The sequence below is a fragment of the Meriones unguiculatus genome, chromosome X (genome assembly GCF_030254825.1).
Source record: "Meriones unguiculatus strain TT.TT164.6M chromosome X, Bangor_MerUng_6.1, whole genome shotgun sequence".
Classification (NCBI taxonomy): domain Eukaryota; kingdom Metazoa; phylum Chordata; class Mammalia; order Rodentia; family Muridae; genus Meriones; species Meriones unguiculatus.
In genome coordinates this window covers 38,978,595-38,994,488 of record NC_083369.1, presented here as the reverse complement: position 1 = coordinate 38,994,488, position 15,894 = coordinate 38,978,595, and the positions used below count along the sequence as shown (strand labels likewise).

The 15,894-nt window shown below is 37.8% G+C and overlaps 1 protein-coding gene across 3 annotated transcripts in view; it reads right to left on the bottom strand.

Annotated features, from left to right (window-relative positions):
• LOC110543623 (trimethyllysine dioxygenase, mitochondrial) overlaps positions 1–15,289 on the bottom strand; it is a 72,609-nt gene extending 57,320 nt beyond the window's left edge. For 2 of the 3 annotated variants that reach the window (XM_060374358.1, XM_060374357.1), the window contains exons 1-2: positions 15,130–15,289; positions 1,037–1,218 (exon numbers count right to left, since the gene is read on the bottom strand). In XM_060374358.1, the coding sequence (XP_060230341.1) occupies positions 1,037–1,217 (181 nt within the window). In that variant the 5' untranslated portion in view covers position 1,218; positions 15,130–15,289. The remainder of the gene's footprint in view (positions 1–1,036; positions 1,219–15,129) is intronic. The other variant, XM_060374356.1, reaches the window with a different exon arrangement.
• Between the last annotated feature and the right edge of the window lie 605 nt (positions 15,290–15,894).

The following is a 15,894-nucleotide window of genomic DNA, read 5'->3' as shown; positions in this document are numbered from 1 at the left end:
TCACATGCATATCTATTGACAGAGGGTATAAACATTGATGGTTCAATGTTTCTTTTTATAATTTATTCACATTACATCCCAATTGTAGCCCTCTCCCTTGTCTCCTCCCAGTCCCACCTTTTCTCAGTCTTACCCCTGATCCCCTTCCCCTAGTTATCAGAGTTTAAGGTTTTTATGAAAAACTTTTGAATAATAGTTGGTATGGTCTATAAGCTATTTCAAGAATTCTCAATCTCAGAACTATGGTACATAAACTGAAACAGTTTGGTTCCTTCTGATTGATCATTTTTACTATAATATAGTAAAAGCCACATGTGACAAAAAAAGTTTTTCCATAGAGGCACATGAATAACAAGAACTGTAAACTCATTCTTATCCACTACTCCTGGGATAAACACAGAAACACATTCCAAGAACAACTGCATGTTTTTGAACAAACTGAGGTCGCAAGACTCTTGTTTTCTTGGAGTTTTCTCACAAGCATTCAGAATTCCCCTCACATAACTCCATCCTTGGACGGTGATGACACTATCCAGTTTGAAATTTTTTCAGAAGCCTTAGAAATCAATACAAAGGGTAAAGCACTGTCTACCCTTTACCTTGTAATACTTTCTGTGATTGTAATATTCCTGGTCTATAGCTTTAAACACTTTCCCATGGAGATTGAGGCTTTCATTTTTTTCTTAGATGATACAGGGTAAGGAGTCTGGCTGGAGCACTGCAAAGTTATCCCTAACTAAATTGGGATTTTAATGATCCCTTGTGTTTTTTTGTTGTTTTTTTTTTTTTTATTTTTTATTTTTTTTTTGTCTTTCTTGTGATTTCTACACTAGTCTTGGAGATAAGTCTCCAGATACCATTTCACCTCTACTGAAAGCATGTTCAGACTATACAAAAAGTATTTTTTTGTTGTACAACAAAATGAATGTATTTAATACTATTGTGCTGTATATTTAAATGGTTAATACGGTATATTTTATGCCATTTATTTTAACCACAAATAAAAAATAATAAGATTTCCTCACACATCTCTTACCCAAATGATCTTCATGTTGCTGCCAAGTACAATTCACAGACTTGGAAGCTGTATGGCACCAATGGATAGATAGCGAAAATAAACTTCTAAAGTTGGACAGATGAAGAACATGACCTATGTCTCCTCTCTTCATCAAATTCTGGAGCCTGCTTTGTACATACAATAATTTATGGCACCACATCCTAGAAGACAAGAGCGAGTAACAATATAACACATTTTTATGAGGCCATAAGGATAATGCTACAACTATAAATATAAGTATTGTAAACCAATAATTATTTGACAAACCAGATAATCTGAAAAACATAGTTATAAATTATCTTGTGGTATGGGAAGAGAAGAAGAAAGCCATGTGTATTAGTTAGGGTTCTCTATAGTCACAGAACTTATGGAATGAATCTCTCCATAAACACACACACACACACACACACACACACACACACACACACACACATACACACACACGGGTAAGGAGTTTGGCTGGAGCACTGGAGTATTATCCCTAACTAAGTTGAGATTTTAATGTTGCCTAGTGTTTTGTCTTGTCTTTCTTGTGATTTCTATAGTAGTCTTGAAGATAAGTATCCGGATACCATTATATATATAAAATCTTATATATTTTACATAATATATAATATTATATTGTTGCATTGTAATATAATATATGGAAGAAGAGAGGGATGGTAAAAGAAGGACATGGAGGGGACAGGAGATCCACAAGGAGACTAACAAAACTAAAGGATCTGAGCTCAGGGGGTCCTGCAGAGACTGATGTGCCAATGGAGGACCATGCATGGAGAGGACCTAGACTCCCTGCTCAGATATGGCCGATTGGCAGCTCAGTCTCCATGTGAATCACTGTGTGAGGGGATCAGGGGTTGCCTCTGCCATGAAATCAGTTGACTGCTCTCTGATCACTTGCCCCTGATGATGCAGCCTTGCCAGGACACAGAGGAAGAGGATGCAAGCAGTCCTGATGAGACTTAACAAGCTATGGGCAGATGGCAATAGTGGAGAACTCCTTTCAGTTGACTAGGGGAAGGGGATGAAGGGAAGAGGGAGAGAGGGTGGGACTGGGGGAGTTGAGGGAGGGGGGCTTCAGTTGGAATATATAATGAATAAATTGTAAAGAAAAAATAAAACTTAAATAAAATAAATAAATTAAAGAGTGATTTTATGTTGTGGGATGTATTTGAGTAAAAATTGAGTATTAGACTTTGAGCTAGGGTTTTTTTTTTTAAGCACTAGAAAATATTTTAGACTTCACAGATCACATATTAACTGCATCTATATTTAAAATGTTTTCAACTTTTTAAAAATATGAAATCCATTCCTCATTTATGGGACCTTTCATATATGTATGTTATATATAATATGTAAGTATATTATACATATAAAATATATTATATTTTATAATAATATATTATATATAATATATCTATGATGGGTCCCATAAATAAGGAATAGATTTCATATTTTTAAAATGTTGAAAACATTTTAAATATGATAAAGGCAATATACAGCAAGCCTATAGCCAACATCAAACTAAATGGAGAGAAACTTAAATCAATCCCACTGAAATCAGGGACAAGGCAAGGATGCCCACTCTCTCTATATCTCTTCAACACAGTTTTTTAAGTCCTTGCTAGAGAAATAAGATAATTAAGGAGATCAAGGAGATTCAAATCACGAAAAGAAGTCAAAGTATCACTATTTGCAGATGATATGGTAACAGACATGAGTGACCCCCAAAATTCTACCAGGAAACTGCTACAGCTGATAAATATCTTCAGCAAAGTGGTTACATACAAAATTAACTCCAAAAAAAAAAATCAGTAGCCCTCCTGTATACAAAAGACATGAGCTGAGAAAGAAATTAGGGAAAAACACCCTTCATAATAGCCACAAATAACATAAAGTATCTTGGTGTAACTCTAACCAAGCAAGTCAAAAAATTTTCCAGTCTCTAAAGAAAGAATTAGAAGAAGATATGAGAAGATGGAAAGATCTCCCATGCTCATGGCTTGGTAGGATTAACATAGTAAAAATGGCCATCTTACCAAAAGGAATCTACAGATTCAATGCAATTCCCATCAAATTATCAAATCTATTTGTAAGCAGTTGTAAATTCATTCATTTCTCATTTTACCCAATAAACATTAAATATCTAAATAGATATATACATATAGATATTAAAATGACTTAGGAGACACACTTCTAGAAATGCTTGTGAGGACATTTCCAGAAAGGTTTAAATGAAGAGAAAATACTAACTGCTTACTCTAAACTTGGTCTGGATACCCAGACTGAATAAAAGGGAAAGAAAGAGAAAGCTTGATGGGCACCAGAATTCATCTCTCCCTGCTTGCTTACCCCTGTCACCAAAGATACAGCTGCTCCTGTTGCCAGACCTTCCCTATCATGATGAGCTATATCATCTCAAACCGTTAGCCAAATTAATCTTTCCTTTTAAAAGTTGTTTTGTTAGGTATTTTGTCACAGCAATGAGGAAAGCAACCAATACCAAGTGTGTTGCTTAGAAAAGTGGAAAATTTGCTCCCCTTTCCCATTTCTCTCATTTTTAATTATATATAAAAATTAAACCTCTAAACTAAACTCAACATACAACATACATGATTACATACACATAATCATTGCTGCAGTATTTAAAATTGTTGAGATATTGAATTAGACTATGTGCTTCTAAAATGATGAGTAGATAAGGCAAACGTGGAATATACAGTGGAGTACTTTCAGCCAAATAGAAGGATGAAATCCTGTCGTTGAAGTAAAACTAGAGGCATGTTCTCTTATGTGGAGGCTAACTATACTTGATCTATATATTGGATGGTGTTTAATTAAGGTTTGGAAGGGTATAGATTCGGGGGAAGATGGATAAGTAAGATTATATTTCATCATTTCAAACTATGCATGTGGTGTGAAAATAACACAGTGAATCTCATTAATAAGCAATATTTATATATGTTAATAAAAATAAAATGTAATGAAAATTAGAAAATTTATACTAAGTCCATTTACTCAAGTGCTATTATAGTGTCTTGTTATATTTAAATGCTTTTCATATACTATATTTTGATCATATTATTTCTGCTCCCCCAACTCATCCTATATCCTCTCAACCTCCCTACCACCCTTCATGTTCTCTCTCTCTTTTAATTACGTCTATACATATTCCATATGATACTGACATTTTATACAATTATTAAGCATTGACATCTATATAGATGTTTAACTTCTTTATTGTATTTCATTCCATTAAGTATCTAAGCATTCATTTTATTTTTCTTCCTGAAGATCTTTAATATTTTCTTCAGTTCTTGGTCATAAGTTCCATAGGTTAAGGAGCATCTGAAAACATCTCTTTCACATTTACTTTCAAAGCCCTTATGAAAAGTTCATCAGGTATAGACTTTTAGGCTGGCATTGACTTTCATATGCTAAGTTGTTTTATTATCTTCATATTGATTCTGTTGAGAATTCTAAAGGATATTTCTAATTGCCATGCTTCTTAAAACATGTAATTTCTAATTGTTTTTTTTAAATTAAGTTTGTTCTTTTACAATTTCATACATTCATGCAATGCATTTGTTTTTCCTTCCCCCTATCCTTTTTAATTTCTCTTCCATTCCAACCAATCTCCCTCCTACTAGTCTCTTTTCAAATACATTATGTTTGCTTTGGGGTCTTGAGGGAGGCATATGATGTCCTGGGAAGCTCAGGGAATAGAAAGGAAAGTGTCTTACCTGGCAGTAATGTTGATGTATGGTTCTGGAGCTCCAACCAGTTTTATTTTCTTTTCAGTAATTTTATTAAAATACACCCAGATGAAGTTTTCTTTACATTTATTCTTTTTTGTGTAACAGACCTTTTTTTAATTTATGACTTTGTATTTGTAATAGGGAGAATTCTAAACAACTTCCAGTGACCCTTATTGTTATATGAAACTTTCCTTGAAATGTGAGAGGAACTGTAAATATGAGATCTTACTATGACTCCAAAAGCTTAGAAAATAACAAAAAGATTTGCCAAGTGGTATTGCAAAAAATTAAAGAGCTTCTGTGCAGCAGAGAAAAAAATAACAGAACAAAGAGACAGCCTAAGATAGGACAAAGATCCATGGATTAATATCCAGAATATAGGAAAAACTAAACAATTGCCAAATACATTAATAATTCAAATAATAAATAGACAAATAAATTTAAAAGACACCTTTAAAATAATGAATTATAGTTTAGGGGAAAACACTGAACATGTTTAGCTATCAGGGAAATGCAAATTCAAAGTACATTGAGATTCTGCTGCATTCCTGTCAGAATGGCTATCATTAGAAAACAAACAGTGCTGAGCATGGTGTCTCCATGCTCACACTTTTAATCTCAGCAGTTGGGAGGCAGAAGCAGGTAGATCTCTGTGAGTTCAAGGCCAGCCTTGTCTACATAGAAGGTTGCAGAACAGCCACAGCTACATAGAGAGACCCTGTGTCTTAATTAGGATTTCCATTGCTGTGAAGAGACACTATGACGGAGTCAACTCTTATCGAGACTAAAATTTAATTGCGGGTGGCATATAGTTTCAGAAGTTTAGTCCATTATCATTATGGCAGGAAGTATGGCAGCTTGCAGGCAGACATGGTGCTGGAGAAGCCGAGAGTTCTACATCTTGATCCAAATGCAGCCAGGAGGAGACCCTTATTCCACACTGGAGACAGAATGAGCATAAGAAACCTCAAAGCTCCACCCACACAGTAACACACTTCCTCCAACAAGACCACACCTACTCTAACAAGGCCACACCTCCTAGTAGTGCTACTCCCTATGGGCCAAGCTTTCAAACACATGAGTCTGTGGTAGCCAAACCGATTCAAACCACCATACTGTGTCGAAAGAAAGAGAGAGAGAGAGAGAGAGAGAGAGAGAGAGAGAGAGAGAGAGAGAGGAAGAAGAAGAAGAAGAAGAAGAAGAAGAAGAAGAAGAAGAAGAAGAAGAAGAAAGGAAGGAAGGAAGGAAAAGAAAAGAAAGAAAACAAATAGCAACAAATGCTGGTGAGAATATTGGGGGATTATATACTGTTGGTAGAAATGTAAATTAGTCTAGTCATTGCATAAAACAGTATGGAGATTTCTCAAAAAATATCCAAAAATAAAAAGAATTTAAGCCGTTGAAGCATAGACTAACAACACCCATAGTACCAAGCATGAGAAACCTCTTTTCAAATGACTGGGGCTAGAGAGATTATGAACCTTAGAAAGCAATCTACTCTCACTACTTTGCCAGACAAGCATAGCTTCTTACTGTAGTCTAATACTTATCCTTATACCCACAGATAAGTGTAGCTACCACCCTCATTAAAGAAGCTTCTCTTTACAGCAAATGGAGACCATCAAAGAAAACCACAACTGGACACAATGTACAGTTAATTGATCAGGATAGGGAGCTAGCTCTAATGGATAGATCTACATCACATCATATCTATGTGATACATGTAATAGATACCTACATTTAGATATCTAATAGACACATCTACATTGTATCTATGGCTCAGGGAACTGTAATGGAAGTTTTGGTTTCTTTAAAAAATTTGTTATGTTACGTAAATATGTTTTTGTTTTAATCCCAGTGTGGCTTTAGTTTGTCCAGAGCTGATCATTGTCTCATTGGGGGTGTGATCTTTGCCAGCTGGTAACAGCCTGCCTCATGCAGCATGGAGAGGGAAGTGGTCTAGGCCTCTGAGGGATATAAATATGAGATCCTGGAAAGAGAAAATGTGGTGTGCAATGATGGTGTTGGTGTGTGGCCAATGGCCATTTGGAGAGACCAGAGACGGGTGGTGTGGCAGCTGGGAAAGAGAGAAATATTTAAACACAGCACCTTGGAGGAGACTGTTTACTGTGTCTGCTGCTGACAGAGATTGGTATAGTCCTAAAAGAACCCATCGACCCTAAACAGCTGGGAGAAGTAACCTCCTCTCTCCTACTTAGGGTTGGGGAGTTGGAAGGGAAAGCCTTTAAGGAACTCCAAATAAAACAGAGTTTAAAAAAGAGTGCAGCAGAGAACACTGTGGAAGATGGGGAGGAAAGATTTTAAGAGACATGGAGGAAAGGGAAGGGGGAATGTTGTGTAATTCTATTTCAATTAACAAATATTATTTTTAAAATTTAAAAATAGAACTACCATATAAGATAGTTATATAACTCAAGTATATATGTACCATGGGAATCAAAGTCAATATTTAAAAGAGATACTTATACATTCTTATTTGTTGGCGTACTACTTAAAACATCCCAGTTATGGAATAAAGCTACATGTCAATCAACATAAATGAATGAAAAATGAAGCATATACACTCAATTTAGTAATATTCAGCCACACAAATTAAAATCCTGGCATTTTCAGGAAAATGATTAGAATTGAAGATCATCATGCTTGTGAAATAATCAACATTTATCATATATTTCTCTCATATGTGACATCTAAGGGGAAAGGAGAAAAGATTAGAGATGTAGTTTAATATTAACGTAGCATGTGCAGGTTCTCGGTTCAATCTCAAGTATCAGAAAAGATGATGATGTAAAAGTAGAAGGAGGACTATTAGGGAAGTAGAAGGGGATCAGGGGGTAGAGAAAGAGAGGGGAAGGAAGGATAATGGGGATTAGGTAGACTAAAAATATCTTACATGCTATGAAATGATATGAAAACATCATAATGATGCTGAGACACATAACCAAACCTTGGGCAGAGTGCAGGGAATCATATGAAAGGAGGGGGAGTTAGTATGACCTGGAGAGGACAGGAGTTCTACAAGGACCAAATATATCTGGGCACAGGGGTCTGTTTCTCCAACAAAGGACCATGTATGGATATAACCTAGAATCTCTGCTTGATGTAGCCCGTGGTAGCTCAGTGTCCAAGTGGGTTCTCTAGTAAGGGGAACAGGGACTGTCTCTGACATGAACTCAGTGGCAGGCTCTTTGACCTGCCACTTTGACCCCAAGGGAGGAGCAACCTTGCTAGGCCACAGAGGAGGACACTGCAGCCAGTCCTGAAGATAGCTGATAAAACAGGGTCAGATGAAAGGGGAGGAGGTCTTCCCCAATCAGTGGACTTGGAAAGGGGCAGGGAGGAGATGAGGGAGGGAAGGTGGGATTGGGAGAGAATGAGGAAGGGGACTAAGGCTGGGATACAAAGTAAATAGTCTGTTATTAATATAAAAATAAAATTATATAAAAAAGAAAACATCATAATGAAAGCCATTTGTGTTTATAATTGAACTGTGCTAATAAAACAAAAGTGACTAAAAAAATCCAACAATCATTGGTTAAAGAATAAACAGATATACTTAAGTAGTAATAGCTGGAAATGCCAATAAGAAGATGTAATCACATGTAAGCTAATATCAGTAATGTCACGGATACTACAAAGAAAGAAATATCCACTACTAAAATGCTGCTGACAAACAGCTACAATATTTTACTTGCTGAATGGTAGAGTTAAGTCTGAGCAGAAAGGCTGCAATAGGAATTGTAATAAAGATAACTTAGATTCTACTTTTTGACAGTACAGAATAAGAGTAAGAAATTGAAAACCCAGAAGTCTTACATTTTAGCTCAAAAGACAAGACAAAAACTGAACTATACTATTTTTTTTAAATCATCCAAATTAGATATTTAATTATAGAAGGGCTTTGGAGTGGCCTAGTCAAGAGCTTGGAGAAATTCCTTTTCCAAAAGCAAAAACAAAATGAAAAGTTGTCAAAAATACCTCTTCATGACCTTAGATATTAACCAAAATGATACAATAAACTAAGATATATTAATTACACTCTAGCCAGGAAAGCAGGTAAACCAACAGCAGGTCTTCTCAAACCTCTCTTCCAAATCCTAATCCAATCCCCCACATTTGTCCCTCCTTCTGTAGCAAACCACTTTCTTTGGCCTCCTTTTCTCTGTCACCACGTCCAGTGGACCATACAGACCTTCCTCTTCAAACTTCCTTGCTTGGACTCATCCCATATAAAAAATGACCATCCTACCAAAAGCAATCTATAGACCAGTGCAATCTCCATCAAAATTTCAATACAATTCTTCACAGATCTTGAAAGGCCAATTCTCAGTTTCATATAGAATAATCAATACTGTAAAACAGTCCTGAATAGTAAAAGAAATGCTGGAGGTATCACCATCCCTGATTTCAAGTTGTACTACAGAGGTATAGTATTAAAAACAATATGATACTGGTATAAAAACAGACATGTTGATCAGTAGATTCATATTGAATCCACAAAGCTATGGGACACCTGATTTTTTCATAAAGAAGCCAGAAATACACACTGGGGAAAAGACAGCATCTTTAACAAATCATGGTGGTCAAACTGGATCCATCCATGTAGAAGAATGCAAATAGACCCACATCGATCACCCTTCACAAAACTCAAGTCCAAGTGGATAAACGACCTCAACATAAAATCAGAAAAACTGAACCTGACAGAAGAATAAGTATAGAATAGCCTTGAACTCATTGGCACAGGAAAAGACTTTTTGAACAGACCACCATTAGAACAAGCGCCAAGATTAATGAATAATAAATGGGACCTCATGAAAGTAAGAAGCTTTTTCACGGCAAAGAACACTGTCATTCCAACAAAGCGGCAGCCAACAGAATGTTTTGTTTTGTTTTGTTTTGTTTTACCAACTACACACCTGATAGAGGGCTAGTATTGAAAATACATAAATAGTTGAAAAGTTCAGATATCAAGAAAATAAATAATCCAATTGAAAAATAGGGTATGCCCTCAGAAAAAGGTGAGGAGGAACTGTGGAAGCCAGGGGAGTCAAGGACACTAGGGATTAAACAGGGCTCATGGGGGTTCACAGAGACTGAAGAAGCAGCAATCCCAGACCCTGAATGAGTCTTACTAGGTCCTTTGCATAAATGTTATAGTTGTTGACTTGATGTTTTACAGGGTCTTCAGACAGTGGGAGTGGGAGTGTCTCTGACTATTTTGCCTTTTGGGGGCCCCTTTCTTCCTATTGGGTTGCCTTGCCCAGCCTTGATGTGAGTGTTTGTGCCTGGTCTTACAGTATCTTGTGACATGATCCACTGATGTCCCTGGGAAGCTTGCATTTTCTCAGGGAAAGATGAGGTGGAGGGAGTAGATCTGAGAGGGGAGGTAGATCTGAGAGAGAGAGGGGAGATTGGGGGGACTGGAAGGAGTGGAGCGAGGGTAAGCTGCAGTTGGGATGTAGTATGAGAGAAGAATAAATAAAAATATAAAACAGACTTTCTGAACAGAATACCACTAGAGCAGGCACTAAGATAAAAATTAATAAATAGGACCTCATGAAACTGAAAAACTTCTATAAGGCAAAGGATACCATCAACCTACAGAATAGGAAAAGATTTTCATCAACTACACATCTTATAGAGGGCTAATTTCCAAAATTTATAAAGAACTCAAGAGAATAGATATTAAAAAAACCAAATAACTCAATTAAAAAATGGAGTGCAGACCTAGACAGGGAATTCTCATTAGGGAAATCTCAAATGGCAGAGAAATATTTAAAGAAATGTTTGACATCCTTAGCCATCAGGGAAATGCAAATCAAAACCACTTTGAAGTTCCGTCTTATATCTGTCAGAATGGCTAAGATCACTAACACAAGTGACAGCTCATGCTGGAGAGGATGTGGACTCTTCCATTGCTGGTGGGAGTGTAAATTTGTACACTCAGTCTTGCAGTTCCTCGGGAAGATGGTAATTGATTTACTTCAAGATCCAGGACATACCAGGACACCCCATCATACTACAAGTATGCTTGTTCAACCAAGTTCATGGTTGTTCAGTTCATAAAAGCCAGAAATTGGAAACAACCTAGATGTCTTTCAACGAAAGAATAGATTTTTTTTTTTAAATATGGTACTTTTACACAATGGGGTATTACTCAGCTGTTAAAAAATTATGTTACGACATTTGTGGGCAAATTAATAGAACTAGAAAAAAATCATTCTGAGTGAGGCAACCCAGGCCTAGAAAGATATATATGGTATATATTTGTTTATTTGTGGATACTAGTCATTAAGTATATGATAACCAAGCTACACTCTGTGGGCATTCCCAGCAAAGGGCCATTAGGGCTCACAGCCTGGAGCAGCTTCCACTGATGTAGTAATGGAAGTAGTTAGGCAGAAAGTATGTGACTTGAAGTTGGAGAATCTGCCCAGAGTCAACAACTAATGGCAGGCTCGGAGATGGTGTGGAGGAACCTGCTTGGTTGCCCAAAGCTATATAACTTGCTCTCTCTTCAGGAATAGTATGCAGCCACTTTCTCCAATTGCATTCCCCCGACTCCCGATGTCTGTGTGGTGACTCTGTACCTCTCACCCCCTTGGCCTGGGACCCCTGTCCTCGCCAATGGGCTGGACCCTTGGAAGAAAGACCAATAACACTGCATAGACCCAGTGAAGTTAGGTATAGAGGAAGAGACTAGAAAACACAGTACATATAGATCTCACTAGGAAAGGAAAAGAAAATAATTATGGGAGGGGAGAAGGAGCTGGAATGGGAGGATCAAGTAGGGAGTGGGGGCAGAGGGAGGGAACATGGGGAAGGATAACTAAAACTAAGGGCCATTTGAAGGATAGTATGGAATCCTAATATGGTAGAAATTTCCTAAAATATATACATATATGAAGGTGATCTAAAGGAAATCACTGGGAAAACAGCCCTAACTGGGCATCCCTTGTCACCAAACGAAGCTTCTAGCACTGACACTGAGTTGCATCTAATTGAGTTGTTGGCCAAAGGGAGCTCATGGGAATCCCCAAACAATCCAGGCTGTTGCCGAGGCAACAGGTTGTTTTCCACAAACTGACAGTAAGGCCTATTGCTGAATACAACACCTTCACAACTCATTGAACATGGAGAAATCAAGTTTATGCCTACACAGAGTCTTCACTCCTATGTTCTAGCATCTTTGGTACAGGAAAGTATGCTGCACATTACCAAAAGAGAAATGTAAATACCAAACTAGCCACAAACCCTTTGATCTACAATGGTGTGCTGCCTGCAAGATATGCTAGGGCAATGGTGGTACAAAACTTATGAGAACAACCAAACAATATCTGAATTAACTTAAGGTCCACTTTATGAGTTGTAACTCACACCTGAGAAACAAGATAGCTCAAGGGTGTAGGGTAAAACCAAATACTACTGGTCTAAACAAAAACAACAATGTAGTGATGCCTATAGATCAGTGCCTTGCTCAGCCATCATCAGAGAAACTTCCTCTTGTAGCAGAGGAGAACAAATACAGAGACACACAGCCAGATATTATGCAAAGAGAAACCTCAGAACACTCAGCCCTAAATGGGAAGTTTTCATCAAATCCCTCCCCTCAGGACTCAAGGAACCCTGTGCAAGAGGAGGCAGAAGTTGTATAAGAACCAGGGGGCTAGAGGACACTAAGGAAACTAGGCCTTATAAACACAGCAGGACTTGTTTCCCTTGTTGAACAGAAGCTTTTTAGTTTCTTGTAATCTTATTTGCCAATTCCTGGAGTTACGTCGGAGTCCTTTTCAGAAAGTCTTTACTTAGACCTTTATCCTGATGTGTTTTCCCTTTATTTTTCTCTAGCAATTTTCAGAGTTTTTTTGGCTTTGTATTAAGGTCTTTGGTTCACTTTGAACTGATTTGCATACAGGGAGAGAGATGTAGATCTAGTTTTATTCTTCTACGTGTGAATATACAGTTTTTCTGGCACTATTTGTTAAAGAAGCTGTCTTTTGTCCAACATATGTTTTTGATCCCTTTGGCAAAAAATTTAGATGTTTCTTTCTGGGGCCTCTGTTCTATTCCATTGACCTACATGACTGTATACTATTTCATACAAGAAAAACTATAACTATTTTTTAAAAAGAAAAAAATGGTACTGAGGAGGGTGAAAGGGTGAAAACAATTTAAAATTCTCATACACTGATGATTGGTTATGTGGTTCGGGTTAATGTAAAATGTCACAGCCCTTTTAGAAAAGTTTGGCAAAATATTTAACATAAAGTTACATAAATAATATATGACAATAATAGACAATCCATAGTTAAGTACTCAAGAAATTACATTATACAAAGGTATTTTAAAATTATATATGTATACATGAATATAATGCAGCTTGATTACATTTTACTGGCTTGAAATTTGGGCAGTAGAAGAGAAATGGATTGATTTTTAAAATAGACATGATGTGGAAGTAACAAGGCTCTATACTGGTTAGAAACATGATGGAAAGGGTAAGGATGGCGCATAAATGAGCACATTTGAAATCCTGTCTCCCAGCTATGTTGCATTTCTGTGCTCCTAAGGGCAACAAGTGGGTTGGCCGCCTGGAACAGAGTAGACATTCACTACTTAACAAAGTATAAGGAATACAGCAAAGCAGATTAACACAGTAAAAATGTGGCTAGTAAGGCAGTCACCACTAGGCCCTGCCAAATGACCAATTCTAAAGTCACCCTCAAACCATCCAACAGACGTTCAGCACAATCCACTTGAGACCATCTGAGAAGCCATCAGTTCCTTTTCTTACTCAACATCTCCTTCATTATCAGCCAATCCTTGCCTAGAACCTGCAGGTATAGCACAGGCTGGGTTTTCCCAAGCTTCTCTCATTGCTATTAGTCTTTACATGGGACAAAAGAAGGTTTATGTTCATCTCAGGTGAGCATAAGGTATGCCTGGTTTTGTAGAAAAGGTCACTGAGGGACTCAACTGGTGGAGCTCTGGTCACCAGGTAAAGAATGCTAAGAGCAGAGGGTTATTGAGTTTAATCCTCAACCCCCAGATCTGAAAGGCAAAAAACAGCTGCCAGTAACATTATAGACACTGAATGGATATTTTGCTGCCATTCTCAGAGTTAACAAGCAGGGGCAAAGTAGTACTGGTGAAACTCCTGAGACAGACATTAAGACAAGGAAGTGCCACAGTCTGTATTTCCAAGAAAGAACTAGGAGAAACAAATGGTAGAAGTTCCCAGACTCTATCACTACAATGAACATTCGTTCATCACACTGCTTATGAAACAATGTATGACTTCTTTAATATTGTGGTAAATCATATTTTCTTTTCATTGTTGTTCTATAATAAAGACTTGGAAGTCTCAATATTGGTCTATAGTGATTATATTTCTCCTGAACCTTTGTAGTCACTTACCTATAGTAAAATTAACTACTTTTCCGTTTTAACTACTGTGTATCCTGACAAGCAAACAATAAAATAAAAGCAACACCAAAATAAGACTACTGTATGAAAATGGATTATCGAAGTGTTCCCAATCTCCAACTATTTTTTCTCATGGAACTTGCTGGTGATATATTATGTTCATTCAATATATTACATTTTCATTTTGGACAATAATTTTATTAAAATCCTTACTAATAATGTATTCACAAGAGCATTATTCAGTTACCATTCAATTAATGCATTAAATTAATATCATTTCCAATAGTTTTAAAAGGTTCTTTTGAGTTGTTTTCAGAACAGAAAGAAAAGTTTCTAGCCTACTGTAACCCATAACGTATTCTCCAACTACACTGATAGCCTTGCTCTGAGAGGGGCAGACAAAAGTACAATCTGGTCAGAGAACATTAGCGAAAATGAAATAAAAGAAGGCCATGCTGTAAGTCTTAGAAAAGCAGGTTCCTCCTTTCAGCTTCTTGGCTGAGCAGAGTGAGGTAATGCTGAATTCTAGCGAACAAATGAGCGACAGATTCGGGGCTGAAAGGTCTAACTGAGTTTGAAATCAGGTATATTGGGTTTCAGTCTCAAGCCCAGCTTCCTCCAGCTGTGTCACAGTGTTAGGCCTAACTGGCCCTAAACTGATCTCTAGGAGGGCTAGCACAAATTGTGAGGACAGCCTTGCAGTAAGGCAGAATTGTCTGCCTCAGCAAGTGTGTAAGATGAGTATCATCAATCTCAGATGGGGAATGGAGCTGCCACTGCCCACTTTACCGGGCCCCCAAAGCACAAGACTAAGAACCATGGATCCCAGACACTAACTCCTTCCCAGGCCCAAGGGGCTGCACCTACCCGTGCTGGAAGTCGCGACTCAGAAGTTTGCGGGTGCAAAAGCCAGCAAAGAGGGGCTGAAGCGCAACCTTGTCACTCACTCCTTTTGCTTTTTACTACCCAGCCCTCTAAGGCAGTCTGGCTACGCTCAGCTCCCCTCCCCCAGCCTGCTCTAGCCCAGCACAGAGGCTTAAGGCCCCACCCCTCTCCTTCCGGATTTGCAGAGTAGGAGCCTCAGGGCGGTACTAAGATCTGGAAAGATCAGAAAAGTGTTCCCTAGGCAGTTAAGTCTGCTCGCGGGTTCTATAGTAATGGGAAAAGGGACTGTCTCTGACATGAACTGATTGGCCTGCTATTTGATCACCTTCCCCTAAGGGAAGCAGCGTTACCAGGCCACAGAGGAAGACGGTGCAGCCAGCCCTGATGAGACCTGATAAACTAGGATCAGAAGGAAGGAAAGGAAGACCTCCCTTTTCAGTGGAGTAGGGGAGGGGCACGGGTGGAGAACAGGGAAGGAGGGTGGTATTGGGAGGGGAGGAGGAAGGGAGCTACAGGGGGATACAAAGTGAATAAACTGTAATTAATAAAAATAATAAATGGAGAAAAAAGGAAAAAAAAAGTGTTCTAGTTGGTAGTTTTCACCGAAGAAATTTGGAGGAATAATTAAAGAAAGACAGGTCCAGGATGTTACAATGCATGTAAAACTCAGGTTGCCTGCCTGCTATTTCCGTGCTCTTCTCTAATCTCCTATCTATGTTTTTATTAATGGTAGCTTACTGAGGTTTT